Source organism: Balaenoptera acutorostrata, chromosome 11 (genome assembly GCF_949987535.1).
Source record: "Balaenoptera acutorostrata chromosome 11, mBalAcu1.1, whole genome shotgun sequence".
Classification (NCBI taxonomy): domain Eukaryota; kingdom Metazoa; phylum Chordata; class Mammalia; order Artiodactyla; family Balaenopteridae; genus Balaenoptera; species Balaenoptera acutorostrata.
The window spans coordinates 105423957-105450080 of NC_080074.1; the positions used below are offsets into that span (position 1 = coordinate 105423957).

The window sequence follows — 26124 nt, forward strand, 5'->3', positions numbered from 1 at the left end:
AAATAGGTTTGAACATGCACCTTTCAGGCCTCCCTAGCACTTTAATGAGCCAGTTCATCAGAAATATCCAAAGAGATTGAACTATGTTTAAATATATATGTGCTCTTCGCAAATGTATCCACCTTGCAGGCCTGAAACCAATACCTAGCGGTATATTAAGACACATTAAACACCTGTAAGAACCTGGTTGACTTCTTCATCGGCTCTCAGTCACTGGCCTGGATCCAGAGAAAGGACGCACTGTGTGCTATCCCTCTAGTCAGCTCTGTCCCAGTCTCTGCTAAATGGAAGACTCGTAAGATCAAGTTACATCTGCAACAGTTTTCCTCACGGTTGCCTCCCTATCCGCCTTATTGTTTAGAAAAAATAACCAGGCAGAGCTATATGCTCCAGGAAAGCAGTTTTCAAGGCTGGTTCTAATTCAGCTGATTGCCATCTTTAACTGTATTTAGACATTCACTGTTTATAGCAGTATTTCCTAATCCTGGATTATCTTCCTGAATGGTAATGATATTACTAGCCACTGGCTTACAACTGTTCTTATGACCATACACTGAAATAACTATTTCTCTTACTATATAATATTAAAATAGCTAAATTATATCTTTTAATACTCTGAGACTAAAATAGGTCTCTCACTTTTATGTCAGCTGGTAGGAGCAGCCATAACTTAACATCTTCTTTTCATTACCATAATGTTTTAATTGTAGAAAATGACAAAACATGAGCTAAATTAAAGGAAATAACTCTCTCTGTCCACAGATAATTTCCTCTATTGCTGAAATCTTCTTGTTATACAACCTTTTTAAAAAAATCTTTTTTATCGAAATATACACATAGAAAAGTACACATCTAAGCGTACATGTCAATGAATGTTCACAAGGAAACGCTCTCATATAACCAGCATACACATCCAAGAAGCAGATCATTACCAGCACCCCAAAGCCAAGCCCTCATGCTCCCTTTCAGGCTCTGTACCCTGCTCAGTCCTGCAAGTGACTGCTTGCCTGAATTTTGATAGTATTGATTAGTTTTACCTTAAAATCAAGACTTTAAATTTAAGATTTTGTGTCAGCGGAGCTGCTGGGTGCCTGGAGGCAGAGGCCAGTGAAGCCACCACGTGGCCAGAGGGCACAGCCTTGAGCCACAGAGGCCTTGTTCACAGGCCTTGAAGCCTAATGGAATGTGTTCTGCTGGATTTCAAACTTGCTTGGAACTGACAACCCCTTTACTCCTTCCAACTTCTCCCTTTTGGAATGAGGATGTCAAGAAGATGATGTGTGAATAAATGGAAATATCAATAAAGAGACAGAAAACCTAAAAAGAAAGTAAAAAGAAATTCTGGAGCTGAAAAGTGCATTAACTGAAATGAAATATTCACTTAGAGGGATTCTGAGGCAAATTTGAGCAGGCAGAAGAAAGAATCGGTGCACTTGAGGATAGGATAATGGAAATTATCAAGGCTGAGGAACAGAAAGAAAAATGATTTAAGAAAAGTGAACAGAGCCTAGGGACCTATGGGACAGCATTAAGTGGACCAACATATGCATCACAGGAATCCCAGAAGAAGAGAGAGGGAAAGGGGCAGGGAGAATATCTGAAGAAATAATGGTGAAAACTTCCCAAATTTGCTGAAAGACATAAATATAAACATGCATGAATCTCAACAAACTCTAAGTAAGATGAATTCAAAGTGAGACATATTATAATCAAACTTTCAAAAGATGAAGAGAGAATCATCACATACAAGGGATCCTCAATAGGATTTTCAGCAGATTTCTCATTCGGAATCTTTGGAGGCCAGAAGACTTTTTTGGGGAGGCTGATATATTCAAAGAGCTAAAAGAAAAAAACCAAGAACCCTATATCCAGTAAAACTATCCTTGAAAAATGAGGGAGAAATTAAGACAGTCTGAGTTAAACAAAAGCTTCAGGAGATCATGACCACTAGATCTGCCCTGCAAGAAATGCTCACAGGAGTCCTGCAGGGTGAAATGAAAGGACACTAGACAGTAGCATGAAGCTGCATGGAGAAATAAAGATCTCAGTAAAGGTAAATACATGGGCAATTATAAAAGCTAGTATTGTAACAATGGTTTGTAACTGTAGTTTTTGTTTTATGCATCATTTAAGAGACTAATAGATTTAAGGGAAAAAAATTATGTGTAAAAGCTCATATTACTGTAACTTTGGTATGTAACTCCACATCTTGTTTTCTACATAACTTAGGAGACTGGTGCATTAAAAAGAATTACTTTTATGTTTTGGGTTACACATTGTATAAACATGTGGTTTTGTGACATCAACAGCTAGAAAGGGTGGGGACAGAGCTGTAAAGGAGCGGAGTTTTTATATGTTATTGAAGTTAAGCTGGTGTAAATTCAAATTAGACAGTTATAACTTTAGGATGTTAGGTATAATCCCCACGGTAGCCACAAAGAAAGTAGATATAGAATATACACAAAAGGAAGTAAGAAAGGAATTTAAACATTTTGCTACAAAAAAAAAAAATCAACTAAATACAAGAGAAGACAGTAATGCAAGAAGTGAGGGGGCTTCCCTGGTGGCGCAGTGGTTGAGAATCTGCCTGCCAATGCAGAGGACACGGGTTCGAGCCCTGGTCTGGGAAGATCCCACATGCCGCGGAGCAACTAGGCCCGTGAGCCACAATTGCTGAGCCTGCGCGTCTAGAGCCTGTGCTCTGCAACAAGAGAGACCGCGATAGTGAGAGGCCTGCGCACTGCGATGAAGAGTGGCCCCCACTTGCCGCAACTAGAGAAAGCCCTCGCACAGAAATGAAGACCCAACACAGCCATAAATAAATAAATAAATAAATAAATAAATAAAATTAAAAAAAAAAGTAATACCATAAAAAAAAAAGTGAGGGACAAAAAACTATAGGGCATGTAGAAAATAAATAGCGCAATGACAGAAGTAGGCCCCTCCTTATGAGTAATTACTTTAAATGTAAATTGGTTAAACTCTCCAATCAAAAGACAGAGATTGACAGGTTGGATAAAAACAGATAAACCAACTACATGCTGTCATCAGGAGGCCCACTTGATGTCCAAAGACACAAAAAAGTTTAAAAATGAAAGGATGGAAAAAGATACTCCATGCAAATGGTGACCATAAGAGAGCATAAGTGGCTCTGCTAAGATAAGAAAACAAACTTTAAATTGAAAAAGTTTACAAAAGACAAAGAAGGATGTTATATATTAATGAAAGGTTCAATACAACAGGACAGTGAAACAGATATAAACATTTACACACCAATGGACAGACCATCAAAATATATGAAGCAAAACCTGACATAATTGAAGGAACAAGTAGACAGTTCTACAGTAATAGTTGGAGACTTCAGTACCCCATTCACAGTAATGGATAGAACAACCAGACAGAACATAAGTAAGGAAATAACAGATTTAAACAACACAGTAAAACAATTAGACATTACAGACATATACAAAACACTCTACCCAGCAGTAACAGCAGACAGGCATACCTCATTTTATTGCACTTCATTTCATTGTGCTTCACAGATACTATGTTTTGTTGTTGGAGGTTTTTTGGTTGTTTTTTTTTTTTTTTTTTTTTTTTTACAAATTGAAGGTTTGTGACAACCTTGCATCAAGCAAGTCTGTAGGTGACACTTTTCTGACACCATTTGCTCACTTTGTGTCTCTATGTCACATTTTGGTAATTCTCACAATATTTCAGATTTTCCCATTATTGTCATATTTGTTACAGTGATCTGCGATCAGTGATCTTTGATTTTACTACTACAACTCACTGAAGGCTCAGATGATAGTTTGCAGTTTTTAGCAATGTTTTTTAATTAAAGTCTGTAATTTTTTATTACACATTTAATAGGCTACAGTATAGTGTAAACATAACTTTTTATGCACTGGGAAAGAAAAAAATTCACGTGACTCACTTATTGCAATATTTGCTTTATCGCGTGGGTCTGGAACTGACGCTCAGTATCTCCAAGGTATGCCTGTACACAGTCTTCTCACATGCACGTGGGGTGTTTTCCAGGATGGACCATATGTTAGACCACAATAGATTTTAAAAGATAGATATCATACAAAGTATCTTCTCTGACCACAACAGGCTGAAGTTAGAAATTAGTAATGAAAGTGAAACCTAAAAATTTACAAAGTTGTGGAAATTGAACAATACACATTTAAACAACCAACAGATCAAAGAAGAAATCACTAGGGAAATTAGAAAATACTTAGCGGTGAATGAAAATGAAAATACAACTTACCAAAACTTCTGGGACATAGTGAAAGCAGTGCTGTGGGAAATTTGTAGCTGCAAATGCTTATATTAAAAAACAAGAAAGATCTCAAATCAACCATATAACTTTATAATTTATGGAAGTAGAAGAAGGAAAGCAAACTAACCCAAAGCCAGCAGAAGAAAGGAAGTAATAAAGATTTAAGCAGAGATCAATAAAATAGAGAATAGAAAAACAGTAGAGAAAAATCAGTAAAACCAATGAAACTTTTGCTTTGAAAAAGTCAACAAAATTGATAAACTTTTAGCTATATGGACTAAGGAAAAAAAAGGAAATCTCAATTACTAAAATCAGAAATGAAAATGGGGACATTACTACTGATTCTCCACAAATAGAAAGGATTATAAGAGAGTTCTGTGAACAATTGTAAGCCAAAAAATGGGATAACCTAGATGAAACAGACAAATTCCTAGAAGCAAAAAAACTACGAAGACTAAATCATGAAGAAATAGAAAATCTGAGTTAGACCTAGTAAGAAGATTGAATCAGTAATCAAAAATCTCTCAACAAAGAAAAGCCCTAGACCTGATGACTTCATTCCTGAATTCTTTAAAGAAGAACATTTAAAGAAGAACTAATACCTATCCTCCTCAGATGTTTCCCAAAAATTGAAGGCAAAGGAATACTTCCTAATTCATTCTGTGAGGCCAGCATTACCCTGAAAACAAAGCCAGGCAAAGAGACTACAAAAAATCAAAACTACAAACCAGTATCTTTTATGAACATTGTTGCAGAAATCCTCAGCAAAATACTAGCATACAGAGTTCAACAGCATATTAAAACATCATATATCATGACTAAGAGGGATTTGTTCCCAGAGTGCAAGGCTGGTTCAACATACAAAAATTATTCAATGTAATAAACCACATCTGCAGAATAAAGGGGAAAAAAATCACACGATCATCTCAATTGATTTGACAAAATTCAACACCCTTTTATGATAAAAAGACTCAACTACCGCCACATAATAAAATCCATATATGAAAATCCCACAGCAAACATCATTCTCAATAGTGAAAGACTGAAATGAAACCTTTTCCTCTGAGATCAGGAACAAGGCAAGAATACCTGCTTTCACCACTTCTTTGCCTTTTTTCTTTTTAAGACTTTTTTTTTTTTATGTGGACCATTTTTAAAGTCTTTATTGAATTTGTTACAATATTGCTTCTGCTTCAAGCTTTGGTTTTTTCACTGCAAGGCATGTGGGATCTTAGCTCCCCAACCAGGGATTGAAACCACACCCTCTGCATTGGAAGGCAAAGTCTCAACCACTGGACTGCCAGGGAAGTCCCTCACCACTTCTTTTCAACATAGTACTGGGAGTTCTATCCAGAGCAGTTAGGGAAAAATAAATAAATAAATAAAAGAACTCCAATTTAGACAGGAAGAAGTAGAATTATCTGTGTTTGCAGGTGGTATGAGCTTATATGTAGAAAACCGTAAGGAACTCTCACAGAAAAAAAAGCTGTTAGAACTAGTAAATGAATTCAGCAAAGTAGGATGCAAAGAGTCAACATACAGGACTTCCCTGGTGGTCCAGTGGTTAAGAATCTGTCTTGCAATGCAGGGGACGCTGGTTCAATCCCTGGTTGGGGAACTAAGATCCCACATGCAATGGGGCAAGTAAGCCCGCACACTGTAGCTACTGAGCTCGCATGCCACAACTAGAGAGCCTGTGTGCCACAACTACAGAAATCACGCACTCTGAAGCCTGCACACCACAACAACAGAGCCCACACACTTTGGAGCCCACGTGCTGAAACTACTGAGCCTGCATGCCCTGGAGCCTACGTGCCACATTAGAGAGCCTGCGTGCCACAACTGATGAGCCCGCATGCCACAATTAGAGAGAAGCCCGCCCACTGCAACGAAGAGCCTGCGTGCCGCAGTGGAAGATCCCACATGCCACAGCTAAGACCCAATGCAGCCAATAAATAAACAAATAAAATAGAATAATAGTAATCTTCAAAAAAAATTTTTTTTAAAGTCAACATCTAAAAATTTGTTTGCGTTTTTATACACTAACAATGAACAACCTGAGAAAGAAATTACAAAAACAATTTCACACACAATAGCATTAAAAAGATTAAAATACTGAGGAATTAACTTAACCAAAGAGGTGATAGACTTATACAATGAAAAATACAAAACATTGCTGAAAGAATTTAAAGAAGACATAAATTAATGGAAACATATTCTTGGTTCATGGTTTTGGAAGACTTAAAATTGTTAAAATATCACTACTACCCAAAGCAATCTACAGATTCATGCAGTCACATATAAATTCCAGAGATGCTTTTTTTCAGAAATAGAAAACCCATCCTAATATCTATGTGGAATCAATCTCAAGGGAGCCTGAATAAGCCAGAACAATCTTGAAAAAGAACAAAACTGGAGAACCCACAGTTCCTGATTTCAAAACTCACTACAAATCTAAAAGCATCAAAACAATGTGCTATTAGCATAAAGACAGATGTATAGACCAGTGGAATAGAATAGAGAGCCCAGAAATAAACCCTTAACATGGTCAGATGATTTTTGACAAGGGTGCCAGTACCATTCAATGGGAAAAGGACAGTCAATTGAACAAATGGTGCTGGGAAAACTGGATATCCACATGCTAAAGAATGAATTTGGACCCTTACCTAACACCATATACAAAAATTAAATCCAGTTGAGTCAAGGACCAGAGCATGAGACCTAAAACAATAAAATTTTTAGAAGAAAGCAGTATAAAAACTTCATGACATTGGATTTGGCAGTGATTTCTTGGATGTGATACTAAAGGCACAGGTCACAAAAGAAATAGGCAAATTGGACTTCTGAAAATTTTAAAATTTTGTGTATCAAAAAGACACAACAGAATAAAAAGGAAACCAGCAGATGGGAGAAAATATTTGCAAATCATATGTCTGATAAGGGATTAATACACAGAATATATAGAGAACTTTTAAAACCTAACAAACAAACAAAAAAAACAACCCAATTCAAAAATAGGCAAAGGACTTGCATAGACATTTCTCCAAAGACATACAAATGGCCAATAAGAATGTGAAAATATGCTCGACATCACTAATCTTAGGGAAATGCAAATCAAACTATAATGAGATACCATGTCACACCCATTAGGATGGCTATTATCAAAACAGAAAACAAGTGTTAGCTAAGATGCAGAGAAATTGGAATCCTTGTGCAGTATTAGAATGTAAGATGGTATGGTTGCTGTGGAAAACAGTATGGCAGTTCCTCAAAAGATTTAAAATGGAATTACCATATGATCCAGCAATTCCACTTCTGGGTATTTATCCAAGGAATTGAAGACAGGATCTTGACAAGATATTTGTACACTTATATTCAGAACAGCATTATTCACAATAGCTAAGATGTGGAAGCAACCATAGCGTCCATCAGTCAAGGAATACGGATAAGCAAAATGTGGTATATACATACAAGGCAACATTATTCAGACTTTAAAAATTTGCAAAATGCTACAACATGGATGAAACTTGAGGATGTTATGCTCAGTGAAAATAGCCAATCACAAAAAATCAAATACTGTATGAGCCCACATATGCGAGGTACTTAGAGTAATCGAAGTCGTAAAGACAGTGGAATGGTAGCTGCCAGGGGTGGGGCAGGGGAGAATAGGGAGTTATCGTCTGAAGGGTACAGAGTTTCAGTTTTACGGGATGAGGGGTTGTGGGGAGGGATGGTGGTGATGGCTGCACAACAGTGAAAATGTATTTAATACCGCTGAACTGTATACCTAAGGTGGTTAAAACAGCAGATTTTATGTATGTTTTACCACAATAAAAAAAAAGAGGAAAAATTAATTAAAAATTTTAAGATAGAGGGCAGTTGAGATGGGGGGTAGTGCCTAGTCTGGGCTCATCACTGTGGTTTAATGCATCTCAGTCATGTGGGGTCCACTGCGGGTCTCTGCGTGCAGCAGTTCCGTGATCTAGGCCTGCTTCAGTTTTTGTAGCTAGTCTCTCAGCATGAGGCCTCCTTAGTCACTGCAGCAGAGGAAGGGAGAGCTGGCGGGTTGGGTGCTGCTGCTTCCGCACTTGGGCCCTGAGATCACTCCCACCCACACACCGCTGGCCAGCGTGGAATGTCTGAGGCACGTAAGTGGAGGTGGCTTTGCTAGTTGGGACCAGTGGTCCAGAGGAAAGGCCATATTTGGAATGTGATGAGGTATCTGTGTATACACCTAGGTGGAAATAATCAAGAAGGCAGTTAGACTGCAGATAGAGGTGAGAGCTAGAAATACTGATTTCTGGAGTCATCAAAATAGAAGTACCAGTTAAAGCCATAAAAAATGTATTTGCTTACTCAAGAGAGAATATAGGCGTTATGTTTACTTTTTACTGTTTTCTGACCCTTGCGTGAAAATATTAACACATGCCATTCTTTTAATCCTTACGTAATATAACTCAGCAAACAGGTGCCCTCTGTACACCACCCTATTGTTAAAAGTTCAGAATCGGCTTTATTGGATAAGAACTGCTGGAAGTTTTTTATAAGGTTTCAGGGCTTTTAAGATCTTTTTTCCATGATTTGCGTGTGTTGAGAATGCTTTAAGCATTTATGACACAGTGTATCACAGGTAATTGTGATATTATGTACCCCACAGGCTTTTTGCTGTTTTGACATTTTAAATTAAAGATATGTTCCTGGAAACAAGGAGGATGGGAGGTAAAAATGCTACAGCTGTATTTTGAAGAGGTAAAATAAATGTAGGGTAAAAAAATTCCTTACCGAAAACAATTCAGTCTAAATGCTATCGATTTCAGGTTATTTTCTCTATTTTCCTTAAAGAACCTAAAGTTTTAAATTTTTCTGCATTTGATCCCTTAGCAAAAATATCTATCTAGTACCTTTTCTTTTTTTAACTCTTGGTTAGGTTAACCTATTCACTTTAAGTGCCACAGTTATTTCATGAACTAGTCTTTCATATAGTTGGGTAATAAATTGCACTTAACATCTTGATATAATTAGAACTGATCCTTAGCCAGTAAATTTCTGTGTATTTCTAGGACAGTATAATCCTCAATGACATAAACTAAGAATTTTTAAAAATCAATTATATTATAAACACCAGCTGTCCATTAATATTGATTAATAAATCAATAAGTTTCAAAATTAAAGTAATTTTCAAATCAATAAAAGTAAAAATATATTGATAACTTATGAGTTGATAAAATTAATATTTACTATTATTATTTATCTAAATGGAAGGAGCTACATGTGTGAGAAAGAAGGAATTTTTCTTAACCTAAAAACAGGGAGGCTAGTCAAAAGGACCTACCTGCACATGCCTAGGAAGTGCAGGGGTGCTGTTGGTTCTCGGGGCTGGGGTGTCCTTACCACCAAAATAAAGCTGTAGTTTTGGGTGATTAGATGGACCCTGTTGCAGACTAACTTGTGGTCAGATGGCTACAGAGACGTGGACTGGATAGGCTCTCCTGACCTAGAACTTTCCCAGAAGCGGCTGCTAAGAGTTAGGTCTACTGCAGACACAGCAGCCCCCCGCTGCCTGACTCCCCAGGCTGTCCCAGGGTTGGGAGGAGGTGAACCAAGGCTTGCTGGGGAGGGCGGTACTCTGTGGGCAGGCCTCCGGGGCAGCTTCTGGCTGCTTCTGGCCCCTCACAGTCCAGCTGCGGTAGCTAATCAGCTGCTGCCCAAATACCTGAGTCTGTTGTCAGGAAGAAGGTTTTCGCTTCCCCTGTGCCTTTAACCATAGCTGTCTTTTTTTCATTCAGTTGGAGATCTTCCTGGTTCTCAGTATGAGTGATTTTTTATCGGTGCCTGGACATTTGGGGTCTGGGTCACGCCCTGTGACTCTGGATCTCATTTAAACCGTCTCTGCCAGCTGGTTTTCGTTGGTGCACTCCAGAGAGGAGAGGGTGGTGGGGCCTCATTACTGCCCGGTGGAGGCAAATCCAGGCTCCCCTCTGCCTCTGTTGACACCCAGGGAGTGGGGCTCCCCGTCACTCCGGGCAGAGGTATGAATTGTACCCCTGCTAGGCCTCCCCTGACTAATCCCTGCCGGGATGTGTAGGACCCCCTCCATAAGCACTGCGGGGTGGCCTCCTTCCTGCTGTGCAGCACTGGGCCTCCTCTGACACTTCCCAGGGTGGGACTCACCGCTCCGCCCAGCCTGTTCCCGCTGTCACTGGGGGGGCTTGGTTACTGCCCCCTCCTTGGCTTCCTCTGACACCTGCCCAGGGGGAGGAGAGGCTGTGGGGTACAGACCCCAGCTCACCATTTAGCTTTGCTGCCACGGGTGGCAGTTTTTCCTGTGACCTTTTTTTTTTTTTTCTTCAAACACCTACTGATGGACAGTGTGGTGTATTTTTATTTAAAATGACTGTTCACTTGCTCCTCTGAAACATGTTGCAACCTTGACCTTTATGTTCGCCAGTGTTTTAATATTCTTTTAAATGGCAAGCAGTGTAAAACAAGGTGAGTTTGTCCTTGACGTTACTTCTGAATAGTATGCAGGGTCATCCAACATAAAGTAATACGCGAATGGCTCTGTATCTCTTGTATCTGTATTGAAATGCATTGAAGACTGGGTTTAAACAATGCATGGGCTTCTAATGCAGCTCTTCTCTTTTAGGGATTGATCGTGGGGTGTAGAGTAGATTGATTATTGTCTAAAATGTTTTTATCTTGCTAGGCTGCCCCTTTCCCCTCTAGGCCTCCTGGGCTAGAGAGCTCAGGCTTTTGTTGTCTGTGACTGTTGGTGCTTCCAGGTCTCTGGTTTCCAGCTCCAGGTCTGATATATGAGGCAAGAAGAAAATCCAGGGAACTTACCACCTGTGACATTCTTTGGGTTCCAGTGTCCTTAACCAGTGTGTCTTCTCTCCACCTTTTTTATGTTGGTGTGGCTGTAGTTTTACATTTGTATGTATAGCTTACAGATAGTTTTTAGTTTTACTTTTGTACTTATCAGAGGTATGGGGAAAAGTATGTCTGCTCCATCTTCTAGAAGCAGAAGTTAAAGCTAACCTTTATTTTTGAAGGAAGACTTAGGCCAAACTACCTTTTCTCTTTAGTAAGACAATAGTTATGTTTTAGGTTTAGATATCTAAGTGACCTGAGTAGAGGTTGAACTTTAGTGCCAGTATTCAGATAACCCAGTTTTTTTGAAATCACAATTTTCATCACTACCCTACCCGCCAGCCCCAGTCACTTATTGATGTGTTTTAGAAAATGATACCTCTAGTAGCAGACAAGTTTTGCTGTCTAGTTTCACTAATTTATTCAGCCACTGATGCCGTTTAAATGATCCTTAATGGGTATTCATTCCTTATTAGAACCTATCTATGCCTGGTACTTCTTGTTTATTTCTAGAAATCAGAGTTTTTCAAATACTTGAGTTTATTGAAATGATCAGTGAAGTATTTCCACAACCTTAAATATGAGATCGTTTAAGATACTTTTTAAAATTTAATCTTTTTTTTGTTTTGTTTTAGAAAAGCCTGATTCTAATAAATGTCAGGGGTTTTTTTCCTTTACACAAAAGACTGAAAGCCGCTTAGCCCAATTTCACAAAAAAAGAAGTAACTTTGGAGACTAGAGAAGACACCTAGAATGCATTGGTCGTTATTTGCTGATTTTACCAGCGTAGCCACGTATGAAGGTTTGTGAAAGCACATATGTACAGAGAAATCCTTTTATAATGAAGTCTCACAGAACAGGAAGAACAGGTGGTATTGCAGAGTCTGGCCTTCTGTCAGTTGCTCTCCGTATGGATGGTTTCCAGTAAGAACCCAAATGCCCTCACATCCCTGGGTTTGTTTAAAGATACTTCAGTGTACGTGCTCATGAGTGTACAATTTATAGTTAACTTTATTTTGAGTCAATTCCATTCATTCCTTTTCCACACATGGACCATGATTTTGTAAAAAGAAAGCATAAAATTCCCTCAAAACTTCTTACTTTAAGAATTTTGATCCTTCTTATCTAAAAGGCATCTTTTTTCTGTGTGTGTGTGCTTAAAAGTGCTTCAGATTCTTGAAGATTACCCCATTGCCTGCTCAGCTATTCCTCAAACAGGGGAAAATGTTTTTACTTTTTTTTATATAAAAAGCATCAAATAACTTAAAGTTAATTTCTGTGTATTTACTAAGGAAAGGGTGTCCTGTTTGAAGCGAGAATGCTAAACTTTCCTGCTTTGCAGCACTAAATTGTTGGGTTGGAATGCATTGTAACTGATACCTATAGTTTGTGCCACCATCCTTGAGAAAACGATTTTTTTTAATTTGTGTTTAACACAATCTAAGATTTTTTTTAAATGGGGGGGAGGTCTGTCTTTTCTGTTACATGTGAAGGAATTTAGTGTCACTTCTCTTTTTCGTGGCCTCTGTATCTGTAAAATTTTAACTGTATACTTAGCCACCCTGATCACGTAATCCATAAACAAAACTGTGGTAAATGCTCTCGGATCCTGACCTTTGTTCACTGGTTTCTAGAATAACAGAAAACATCTACCTACATTTTGTTCTTTTCTTAGATATGATCGTGAGTCTCACTGGATCCGGCTAATATTCCCCCTAAACATTCTGGTTATTTTGCAGAATGTAGGGCTTCTGTTTCTTTGAGAACAGATACAACTGGAAGAAATGATCCTTATAACATTAAAACTGGGTTTATTGCAAGTGAAAAAGTAAACCTAAAGGGTTACTTTAGGTTTATTGCAAGGATGAGAAGTAAGTGCTGGAAAGTTGAGGCAGTGATCAGGAAGAAAGTTTCAATCGCACTTTGTTTTAAACAGTCTCATTTCAGACATTGGTTTGGGTCAGTATAAACAAGTTGACCTACAGGGTATTTCATTCCTATAACTTTGTGGATCTGCCTCTGATTTTTCACCCCAGTATACTGCAGATACACACCACGGGCCTGCCAGAAACAGGACAGCTCTCAAAATTTAGAAATAGAATAGAAATTCTTATCAAGTATTTCTTAGTTTTAAAACACTGAATATGTCTTTATTCTCATGTTAATATTTGTTGAAAGAGAGAAAGAATAAGCTTCCGTCCTTCAGAGTTCAAAGTTACAGTCTGCATGGCATATAGGAAAGTGTTAGACGTACATAATAATCAGGACTAAGCATTAAGATTAATAAATACTTTCTGGAGGCTGAGAAGGAAGGAATATGTGCGTCTCTGAGTTAGGGAAGCAAGGAATCCCACACAAACCTTTTTAAGAACTAAGGAATGATTATAATTAGAAGGAAAAACCTAGGCTCCTTTAAAAAAAAAATCAGAAAGTTTGCTGTGTGTTTGTTTTCTTTGCTTTCTACCAAGAGGGGAAAAAAAAAGTAGAGTTTTGCTAGGAAATACAGAATATGTAGAAAGAACAGATATCCTATGAGCTTAATGCCATAAATGGTGATGTATCCAAGTATATCCTTTAGATAAGAGATTACATGAAACCTTAAGAAAAAAAAATCCACTGAGTAACAAAATAAATACCTGAATATCTATAGTCAGAAGTTCTCCTTTTCACACATAAATCAATTTGTATATGAGGAAATCAAAGAAAAGAACCTTATAAATGCTTATAAACCAGAGTGCCTGGATGCTGGGGTTCTTTTTGAACCTATTATAAGTAACAGCAGTTATGTTTTTATTTGAGACAAAACTCTGCTAGTTAGTTAAAATGTCTATTTTCTTTTCTTTTGGCTGAGATAACTCATTGTGAATGCTGGATTTTTCATAGTTCTGAGAAATTGTGTTTGGTAAGTATATCTATTTTTAATTAATACAAATGGAAAAGAGCATTATTTAATAAAGGTAATTTCATAGAAAAAGCTTTCAAAATATGAAGCTCATTGCTGGAACAATAATAAAATATAATCCCAAATGTAACAACCACGGAAAACAGATTCTTGAATTTGACAAACATATGTTAAGGAATATATATATATATACTGGCAATTTTACTAGTTACTAGGTTGATACACGGGTGAATGAGTCTTTGTCCAGCCCTCACAGACTCACAATCCATGGGAAGAAAAGACATGTAGACAGATTATTAGAATCTGACAGAGGTTCCAGATAACACTGAAATCCTTTTGTTCCAAACCTAAAGATACTGGATAAGCTTTAACCCCCTCTCAGAATTTGTGATGCATGATTGATCTCATTGACAGAAAAAATCTGCAGGTGTCAGAAGCAAAGAGGGGTGTGAACTAAAGCAGCAGCAGCCCTGGGCACTATGACCAGTCGTGACCAGTTAGGGCTGGGGCTGGGTTTTAGTGCCCGCACAGGGAAAGAAGACGGAACGTTAGGATGACATGAACTGGGGACCTGGAACTGAACTTCTGCCGCGAGGTGGGACAGTCAGACGAGTGCCATTCAAGGGAAAGGAAGTAAGACTAATTGAGTCAAACCTTTACCACCGGTAGATGAGAAAAGCTTTTCTCTGCTGTGACCTTGGGAAGGAACCCCAGGTCCCTTATAAGATGTCAGAATTCTGAAGCCTGTATCTCGAGCAGATTTAGAGTACAAATTGATACTGCCACTGGGTGTGGGAAGCTCCTACCTGAAATATTAGAATAAAAATGTATGCCCCATTAGAGCCTAGCAGAAGCAATTACAGTATCACTGCTGGGATCCTTCAACAGCCCAGACTTCACAATATTCCCATGGAAAAAAACAGGTGACCCTTAGGATGAGCTCACAGTCAGTCCACAACGAGGAGGATGTAACAGAGGAGATTACTTCTCTGAAGACTTAAGATCCTAGACGGGCAATATTTTCTTGAAGATTTTAAAATAACTAAAGAGAGGAAGTATAAGTATCAGAAGGAAGAACAGTGGATACAGGACAGTGTCGTAGTTGAGAGCGTGGGCTCTGAAAGTTAAGACAGATGTCAGACTTCAGAAGAGAAATTGCAGCTTACATCACCAAGAGCTAATATCCCAAAAAAGAGCATTCCTAAAAATGGAGAAGAAAATAACAGTTTAATGGGGGATGGGGGGAATAGTCAAAAGATAGGAACGGAAGATCATAGGGAAGAAATGTCGATAGTCTCTAAACATGAATACATGCCCAACCTCACTCATATTAAGATAAAGGCAAACTGAGGTGCTGTTTGGCCAGAATCAAGGAAGGGTTTAACAGCATATTCAGTTGACAGGGCTGCGCATTCACACACTCTTAAAACCCTACTGGTGGGAGCGCAAAATGTACACCTCCTGTGGAGGGAATTTGGCAACATGTAATAAAATTACTTACCTATGTTTTCACTTTTTGACCCAGAAGCTTCACTTCTAGGAATCTATCCCAAAGATACATTTTCAAAATTACAAAATAACACATATACAAGGTAATTCCGTGTGTGCTACGATAGTGTTTGCTGCAGTATTTGTAGTAGCAATAGATTAGAAATAACTCAGATACCCAACAGTGGGATACTGGTTGAATCAATTACAATACATCCAACAGAGTAGAGTACTGTGCAGCTGTAGAAGGGAGTGGGAAACATCTCTATTGTTATGAAGTGACTACTTGAATATGTTGTTAAATGAAAAAGCAAGAGGCAGAATAGTGTATTTAATATTCTACTTCTTATGTGAGAAAAGTGGGTAAATTCATAAATGTTTGTGAGAGTGTATGCTTGCTTACAGTTACATAAAGAACAATTTAAAGGTAAATTTAAAATGTACCCCAAAAATTTCCTATGAAAAGAGGAAGGGAATAGGATAGAGAAGGCAGGATTGAAAGCAAGTCTTCTCTGAAAGTACCTAGTTATATAGTTTTGACTCTAGAATCATATGGATGTTTTACATAATCAAAAATAAAATTACATCAGAAAGAGGGAAAAAAAAAAAAAAAAAAAAAAAAAAAAAAGAAAGAGGGGAAGGCAATTCCTGAATTTTGTAAACAAACTGAAACAAATGAATCTAGTTATTTATTAAATTGTTGCATAGCCACATACAGCAGAGAATTATTTCAACTAACCTTATATATTACAGATTTTTCTGTGTACATTCTCAGTAAGATATACTCCAATGAGAAGAAAAAATAATGCAAAGAAATTTTAAAGTTCATCCTGAAGGCATATTGATAGTGATTACATTGGTATTGGTATTTTCAAAGAATTAAATTGATGGATAAAGCAAATAAAGAGTAGTTATGTCATTATTGTTAGGAACCAAGGTTTTTCAGCATAAGAGGAAAAAAGATATATAAAGTATAAAATCAAAGCAGTTAAGTAAAAACTTATTCTTTAAGATGCAGATCTAGAATCTTAAATCTAAATTGAAAATATCACTGTTAATTTATAATTTTCTCCCTCTTAAAAAGAAAGAAAGTTTTTTCTAGCTCTCAACTGAAACAACCAGAAAGCAGTAATCCAGCAGCACTGAGCACCCAGCACCCGCTCCTGTCCCACTGAATGAATGAGCTCTTTGGTAAACCAGCTGATTCCAGATCTGGGGCAAGAAATGTACAAGACGAGCTTAGCGCATGTTTGCCAGAACGCAAGAGTAATGTCGTGTCAGAAGGACACAGAAAGTCTGCTACACAGAATACACAGGATGGTTATTCCTTCCACATTTTGGTCCTAATCAGGACCAAAATTAAACTATCTAACTGATTTCTTTAAAAAGCAAAACAAAATCAGTAGGAAACACACTTTTCTATTAGACCTTGCACTCCAGCTGAGAAAATAAATAGGATGTGAAGGTAGTCTGACCGTGACTGCTGTGGGGCTAAATCCAGCACAGTTGTCTCCTCTAATCTAGTTGCCATCCCCTGCCCACCACACTGCTTCACGGGAGTCCCCCCAGAGCTGTCCAACCAGTGGAAAAGGAGCTTTCCCAGCTAGAAGGATAATCGTCAGTCAAGTGTGTATAAAATGAACAACTCAAGAATAATTAATGACTAACTTATACTTTTTCATGAAATGAAGTTTAAAATAAAGCTCATAGGTAATTTGTTGAAATTTTGCTAAGTTTAGTAACCAACAGAGTCTGACCCACCTGAAAACGATGAAGATTATGCTTTTCTCATTTTGTATATCAAATACCAAAATAGCAAATTAAAGTTTAATTAAAATTCACTATAATAAAATGATTTCCAAGGTTTAACAAATGTAGGCAGAAATAATTTTAATGCTTTCTTAAAGATAACTATAATTGGAAATAATGCTAGTTAGGTTAAGACTTATTTATGATATGTTTTCTAAAATATCTCAGAATATTTCTAAGTAGTATTATTTCTAAAACTCATTTAGGTAGGTTAATAGTGTTATCAGAAACCGAAAAGGAAAGATTAGTGAACAACCAGGTAACTGATCAGAATTCAAACCTTTTCTTTTAATACCTGGGTTTGAATAACCAACATATACTGTTTCTTAGCCTAACTAAGTATTTTTCTGTGAAATATATAGTTTCTGTACCACTTTTTTTGAGCATTGACATCTTAGTCCTAAAAGAAAAGATTAACAGAATAAACGATGAACTTTTCCTTTGGGAGGGTATGTATACCTATATACACAGATATGCGTTTACAGCTTAAAAAGTTTATCTCAGCAAGTTTCTTCCTGTCCTTTTTTTTTTTCTCCTTCCTTCCTTCGAACAACTTTATTCTTCATGTCATGGGACCATGGGACTTCGGCTCTCTGCACATGCACATGGCATGGTTCAAGAGGGAAAATATTTGGATATAAAGTACCTTTCATGCTTGCTGGTCTTAATCTTAAGAAGAGCGTAGAACAAGAGATTCTTGAGCAGAGGGTCGTTTATATGATCTGTATAATATATACTGCTCTGTGAGCTGTCAGATACTTAGTGCTCAACTTCTGACTGTGCAGGAAACAGACTTCACACCAAATTAATGAGTATTTGACCTGGGAACACTACCTAAACTTTGATAAGCCTCATGTCTTTCAGAAATGAAGCAGTTCTTAGGACTATTTCTTCATTCGCTTACATGGATCAAATAAGTAACCTGTGGTCTTATCTGTCTCCTGTGATCAGGTCTTGTGCGAGGCTTTCATTCTCATTCCTGAGAAATACTTGAGATATATCCTGCCTTGAAAGTGGATTTGCATGTGCTTTATTAGTTCTTCTCTAAGTTTTTAAACTCACACTAGGTATCAGGCATTAAAGACTGCGTGTCATGTTCTAAGATAATAAGTATCCAAGGGTACTTCTGCTGCAGGGTCCTATTAAAGTCCATGGGGAAATGCTTCTTACCCACGTGAAAGTGAATGAGGTGCAGCATGTTGTCACTTTCTGGTGCACCCCTTTGCCCTTTGCTCTCTCCCTCCTGCTTCCCCAGAGCTGCCTTGCAGACGACTCTCCATTTGTCATAAATACAGCTTGACATAAGAAACAGTGCCCTACATATTTTCAAGGTCCCTGTACATCATCTCAGAAAAGAGAAATTTGATATCACAGACAATTTCTTGATAAGTATTTTCTCTGCTCTCATTATATCCTGGAGGGAGGAACTGGCTTAGAAATGTGCATATATTACTAGGTGAAAATGTAAAGAGCCCAAATGCCCAGCAATATGGGACTCGTTAAACATCTATTCAACTGAATACTATGCAGCCAGTTAAAATTAGGTTTTAGAATAATACTTAATGACATGAAAAGAAATGTTCATAACGATGGTGATAGCTGAAATTTATTGGGTGTTGATTGTATGCCACGCACCTTTCTAAGAGCTTGTATTAACTTGGTTAATCCTAACAACAGTCTTATGGGGAGAAGGTATTGTTATCCTCATTTTAAAGGTGAGGAAGTTGAGGCTCCGAGCATTTGAGTAGCTTGCCCCAGCTGAGCTAGCTGGTAAGAGGCAGAACTAGAATTCAGGTCCAAGCACTTTGACCCTACACTTGCTCAGGCATCATTATGTGAAAAAATACCGAAGAAAAATCTCTCTCAACTTTTTTATGGAAGTAGACAAAATGTTTTAAATTCATCTAGAAAAGAAAATGTGTCAAAGATACCCAATCAGATTTTGATAAAGCAGAATTGGTGGAGAAGGACAACATGTCCTACCAGATATCAAAATATACCCTAAGATATAGCAATTTTAAAAATACCATATCGTAGCAGAAATAGAGAATAAATCAGAAAAGCATGCTACTTTTATGTTCATAGGGAAGAGGCTGAACAGGTGCACCGAAATATTAACAATGATTATCACTGGTTAGAGGGATTTACAGGTAATTTTTCTTTTTTTTCTTTTTGTGTTTTAGATTATCTACAGTGAACATTTTTGAATCATATAATATTATCAAATATATTTTTAATGCTTTTAAAACTTCAGGTTTTAACAATATTGTTGTTTGATTTTATGCATAGTGTTTGTACCGTGCATTTTCTGAATTGCTTGCTCTGCAAAGGGAATTCTCTAAAATGTTTTATATGTATATATATATATTACATTCACCTGGGTTTTAAATTAACCAGGCACACAGAATTACCAATCCAGTCCTCCATTTTGGTGAACATGGAGAAGAGGCAGTGGGATAATAATCCTCTTCTGGTCTAGGGTTGAAGAGAAGAATTTCAGAATCTTCAACTCATTTCCAAAACCTGAATTGTTTATTGGTGGTGTAAAGAAAAGCTATTGAATTTTAATATATAGCTTCTGTCTGATCACCTTGCTGAACTTCATTGTAAATTGTAATCATTTTTCAATTGATTCTCTTGGATTTTCTAGGTATATAATCATTTCATTTACAGATAATGATAACTTTTCCCCCAGTATTTATGGTCTGTATGTTATATAACATCTCCCTCAAATGGAATAGTTGTTAAAAAGGGTGAGTAATTTTATGGTAACCTGGAAAGATGGGTCCTATATATTGATATCACGAAGTGAAAAAATAGAGGTAGCAGAGTTCTATCCTATATGTAGTATAATCCAGTTTTTATTTTAAAAAATAAAAACAGGCACTGCAGTAAAGTGCTTAATTTAGGGAGATTACTCCTCCCTCCAAAATTCCTGTGGAAATTTAGGTGCTTGTCTTAGCCTGCTTGGGCTGCCATAACAAAATACCATAGACGGAGTGACTTAAACAGCAAATTTATTTTCTCACCGTTCTGGAGGCTGGGAAGTCCAAGAGCAAGGTGCCAGCTGCCTTGGTTCCTGTGAGAGCCCTCTTCCTGGCTCACGGAGGCCTCCTCCTCACTGTGTCCCCATGCGGCAGGGGGACTCATCTCCCCCTTCCTCTTCTTACAGGGCCACAGTCCCATCAGATTAGGGCCCCACCTTATGACCCCACTGAACCCTAACTTATCTCCTAAAGGCTGTCTGCAGACACAGTCGCGTTGGGGGTTAGGGCCTCAACATGAATTTTGAGGGGACCCAGTTCAGTCCATAACAGTGTCTAAACTTTCTTCCCCCAGTATCCTCAGAAATCCTATGTTTAATTTATTTTATTTCAGGCAGGATTCGTTTTATCCTTTCTTAGGACATTCTTAAGGCCTTGTTACTTTGCAGTGTGTCACAGAAATTTTACCTAAATTTAACCTTATGCATCATTTCCTCTTAGACACAAAATCGAATGAAGCTCATGGCCGACAATTATGAGGATGACCACTTCAGATCCTCCCATTCCAGTCAAACCAATCATAAACCCTCCCCAGACCAGGTAAGACTGCTTTTGATTGTCTTGTGAAAACCAGTATGCTTTTATTTTGATGTCTTTTGTACTAGCACATTACAGATTCTGGGGTACAAGTTAAAAAATAAAAATAATCAGTTTCTGAAAACTTTTTTTTATTTTAACACAGAGTCAGTTTCTGTAGAGGAAGGTGGTACCTGATTCTGAATATTTTAAGAGGAGATACTCAGCAGATTTGAGGACACTGAAGAATCCTTGAGATGAGAAAAAAATTCAGTCTTCTCAGAGATACTCACTAATTTGTAACTGTCCTGCTTTTCTTATTTAAGAGACAGTGCCTCAGTAGAAAAACAAAACTTTCCCTGTAAGCTCAGTGAGGCACGCACAGTGCAGTGTAACGGTAACTATTGAATATTATTTAATTGCAAATTTTAAAATCTCTGCTCATCACCTAGTAGATGTGAAGATTGAAACTTAGTGTCTTCGCTCCCATTTCCTTGGTGGATCCCTCCATCAATGTCATTCTTAAATTGTTGCCTTCAACTTCTCATCAGTGCAGAAGAGGCAGTGATGAGTCAGCCTGAAGGGGAACCATATTCAATGCCAGTTTTTTTGGAAGAAGGAAACTCTCCCAAGATCTTGAATATGATGGATGGGGGAGAGTAGTGAACAGATTACCTCATATCCCATTGCCAAAAGTCAGATTTCAACATCTCCATCACACTCAATCTTAAAATATACAGCTGAGGGAGAAAAATAATAGTTAAGTAATTACATCCATATGACTAAAGAGTCAAGGAAAGCTCCCCCACTGAGCATCTCCTCCAAATGATAGCATAGCTTTGTCTTAGGAGAAGAAGAAGAAATATTGCAGGTGAAAGCAGCAATAATATGGAAAATGCAATTTTTTTCTAAGATTCAGAAGGTACAGTCATGGTTTGATGACATTTTCTTAGCCAGTTGAGGCAGGCCTTATATTTTAGAGGGAAAACAGTACAATCTTTGACACAGGCAGAATGGAGAACTGTCTGCCTTGATGTCAGCAGTCTGTCCCTGCCAAGACATCATTTTGCTTGTTCTGCCTGCTTCTTGATACCTGGAATTAAGTTTACGCCAGTGTATATAAGATGAGTATTAGATCCTTTCCTTGAAACAGGTTTCACTGATACACACAAGGAATTGGGTACCTTGCAGTAGTGGGAGGCAAACAGGAATGGGGAAAGGTTGAGGAAAAGGCAAAAAATAAAGAAAAGCCTCCCACTTGATAATGTTGCCCAGATCCAGCAGTGGCTAGAGAGAGCGTCTCGGAGAGGTCGGAAGGCTGAAGTACAGTGACAAGCTAATTACGAGTCAGAGCCTGATGTAAAAAGGGTCAGGAGATTAGAGACCGTTTGCTGCTGCTACAGTGTGCTTGTGTCTCTGTTTTGAATACTAACCAGCTCTTTTCGTTCCCACGCTGCTCTGGGGTCTCTGCCGTCCCGTAGGACGAGGAGGAGGGCATATGGGCATAGCCGTCCACGTGCTCCTAGGGCAGCCATTTGTTCAGCACGGTGAGAAACGGCTCTCCTTAACTACAGACATGCGTTCTGTTTGTTTGCCGTCACTTTTTTTCACACGATCATCTCACGTCTTGTTTCTCTGTAATTTACTAAATCCTTGGTGTGCTCTCTGCCTTCTCATTTCACCTGATTCCTGTGTGTATTGCTATGCTTCTGACATAGTGGGGTTTGGGGTTTGGGGCTTTTTTTCTTGTTGTGTGTTAATAGTCACTTTTATAATTTCTTTCATGCATTTTTGGGAGAACTTCCAGGGCATGTAACTATTGATAAATTTCTCCTGTTGTTATTTTATTTATAAACTACCCTGTCTAGCATGATTTTACAGTGTCCTGGTAAGGTTTATAGTGACTTACATCAAACCGGAAATAGAAAATTGATCAGATACTCTGCCAGTAGGTTTGGGATATACTGTTTATGATAAGTTAAAGTATATAGTCTTAAAAAAACAAAAAAAAACCTGTACTGTGGACTAAAACCTTGAGTTTCTGTTTATAGAAGAACGTTCTGCATCCTCGGGGTCAGTCATTCTTCCCGAGTGCCTAGCCTGGGCAACCCCTAGAGCCTGGGATTTACCCCAAACTGTCCTTATAAATAAAGAGGAATAAAGAAGCAAAAGAAGACTTTTTAAGAAGTCGGTCTACAGAGTTCTTTTTCCCTCTTTTATGGATTGCTGCTGTGTTAAACTGTTGCCAGGACACTGTCTAGATTCTCCTTTCCAGGCCAATTGGCTAGAAAATATAGTCCAGCTGTGTCAGTATCTCTCTTTGATCCAATGCCCTGGAGGTTTGACTGAGGAAATCCTTTCCTTAGAAAAAATAATAATTATGATGAGTAAGTTCACACGTATTGGTGGCCTTGCACCCCTGGATTCACTGCCCGTGGTTTTTGGCGATCTCACTCTGCTGGAGTTGGTTCTTCCTGAAAAGCCTGTGTCTTGGTGTTACCCTCCTTAAAATGATGAGGGTCATGTAGACCTCTCGCTGCAAACACAGCCGAGGAGAACAATGAGGTAAGTTGTGGAAAGAGGCGGGCACTGTGAAGACGGGAAACTTTCCACATGGCTTTATCCTGAGGCTGTGAAAGAAGCTGAAATGCGTGATGCCAACCACAAAGCTCTTTGAGTCTCTATTCCTGCCCTGCAAAGAGGTTCATCCGTACCAGTTTTCTAGATTCCACATACGTGCATTAATATACAGTATTTGTTTTTCTCTTTCTGACTTACTTCACTCTGTATGACAGACTCTAGGTCTGTCTGCACAGAAGTAGAGGACGGGCGTGTGGACACAGTGGGTGGGGAAGGGGGTGTGGGATGAATTGGGAGATTAGGATTGACGTAAATACACTACCATGTGTAAAACAGATAGCTAGTGGGAACCTGCTGTATAGCACGGGGAGCTCAGCTTGGTGCTCAGCGGTGACCTAGATGGGTGGGATGGGGGGCGTGGGAGGGAGGTCCAAGGGGGAAGGGATATATGTATACCTATAGCTGATTCACTTCGTTGTGCAGCAGAAACTAACGCAACGTTGTAAAGCAATTATACTCCAATTTTTAAAAAAAGCTCTTTGAACCCTGCACGCCAGACAAAGCTGAAGCTGAGAAAATCTGTGTGCTAATTCTCTTTATCTACACTCCACCCTACGGGGGGTGGGTGGAGTTGGTCATCGTGGAGCCTGTGGGGGCCACGCGGGAGTTGAATGTAGTTCAGCAGCCTCCTCCCCCAAAGGGAAGCTGCCTTGTCTCTTCTGGCAGAACACAGGAGCTTCTGTGCAGGCCTTAGCAGGAAGCCCAGCCCCGTTGGTGTCATAGGACACACGGCCCATAGGTAACCTCACCAGGAGACTGAGAAATGAGCCACCTTCACATGACCTTGTTCCTGAGTCTCCGTTCTCCTTTCTCTTCTCCCACAATAGAATCTAACTCCTAACAAGTGTTCAAATGCTACCGATTTTCTTAAAATTATTGCACTGTTGATCTTACTGCACTAAGATATTAACAGTCATTGGTTTAACAAAGTGCAGTTGCAATTAGCTGGCCACAGCTTGAGTTTCTATGGTAGAGTATTTCAAGTTTTCTAAAATATGCTGTGAATATAATTATATTATAAAGGTTTTACCTAAAGAAATGCATGAGTGATCCCTAAAACATTGCCCAAGTCTTGACTTGCTATCCACTTTACTTGCTAATTCTACAGAGAACAGATTTTCTTAACAAAATTTCAAGCTTTTGAAGTTGATGATTTGCCTTATCAAACTTAAGAAGATAAATAATGTTTTGTGTGTAAAAATTTTTAAAAACACCATGTGTACCAGCAAAGTATGAGCCTTACTAGATGTAATCATTTCTCAGACTTATGCTTTATGGCCCAGAAAATGATCATCTTGGTGAACTTACCATGTGCTCTTGAAAAGAATGATATTCTTTAGTTATTGCATATAGTGTTCTATAAATATTGATAGGTCTAGGTGGCTGACAGGGTTATTCATATCTTCTATGACTTTACTAAAAATTGCCGGGGGGGTGGGGGGCAGTCTATTAAATGCTGAGAGAGGAGTATTAAAATCTCCAGGTATAATTGGAATTATTCTATTTGTCCTTTGAATTCTCAATTTTTGCTTCATGTATTTTGAAGCTCTGTTATTATCTGCACACCCATTTTTGATTGTTGTATACTCTTGATAAACTGACCTCCTTGTCATTATGAAATATCCCTCTATCTTCCAGGAATATTCTTTGTCTTCAAATCTACTTTATTAGTCTTAAGTCAACAAGGAGCAGTGTAAACTAACACGAAAAGACACTCTGTCTTGTCTGGCAATAACAGGCATTCAATTAATACTTATTGAATATTGACTTTCTAGTGTTTTCTGGAGAGCAAATTGCCAGATAACATCATTTCCTTTATATATAAAAGTATATGTTTCTTTTTTATGCTGTTATTTTAGACATCTCGTAGAGCAGCGGTCCCCGTGGCACCCCATGGTTTCGTGGAAGACAGTTTTCCCCCGGACCAGGGGTTGGGGGGTGGGGGGATGGTTTCGGGATGATTCAAGCACATTACATTTATTGTGCACTTTATTATTATTTCTATTATTTATTTCTACTTTATTGTTATTTCTGTTATTATTACATTGTGATATATAATGAAATAATTATACAACTCACCATAATGCAGAATCAGTGGGAGCTTGTTTTCACTTGCCACTCACTGATAGGGTTTTGATATGAGTCTGCAAGCAATTGATTCATTATGGTCTCTGTGCAGTCAAACCTCTCTGCTAATGATAATCTGTATTTGCAGCCACTCCCCAGCGCTAGCATCACCACTTCAGCTCCACCTCAGGTCATCAGGCATTAGATTCTCATAAGGAACGCGCCACCTAGATCCTTCGCATGCGCAGTTCACAGTAGGGTTCGCTCTCCTATGAGAATCTAATGGCTGCCGCTGATCTGACCCGAGGCGGAGCTCAGGCGGTAATGCGAGCGATGGGGAGCGACTGTAAATACAGATGAAGCTTCGCTCGCTTGCCCGCCGCTCCCCTCCTGCTGTGCAGCGCGATTCCTAACAGGCCATGACCAGTAGCGGTCCGTGGCCTGGGGGTTGGGGACCCCTGTCATAGAGGATGAGATGCTATGGATAAAAAGTATTTACTTTA

The 26124-nt window shown here is 38.5% G+C and overlaps 1 protein-coding gene across 13 annotated transcripts in view; it reads left to right on the plus strand.

Annotated features, from left to right (window-relative positions):
* The window catches only part of ERC1 (ELKS/RAB6-interacting/CAST family member 1), a 424409-nt gene that overhangs the window by 346787 nt on the left and 51498 nt on the right, over positions 1–26124 (plus strand). For 8 of the 13 annotated variants that reach the window (XM_057555932.1, XM_057555938.1, XM_057555936.1 and 5 more), the window contains one exon: positions 20840–20938. In XM_057555932.1, coding sequence (XP_057411915.1) covers positions 20840–20938 — 99 coding nt within the window. Of the gene's footprint in view, positions 1–20839; positions 20939–22395; positions 22462–26124 lie in introns of all 13 variants that reach the window. The other 5 variants (XM_057555941.1, XM_057555944.1, XM_057555940.1 and 2 more) reach the window with 1 other exon arrangement.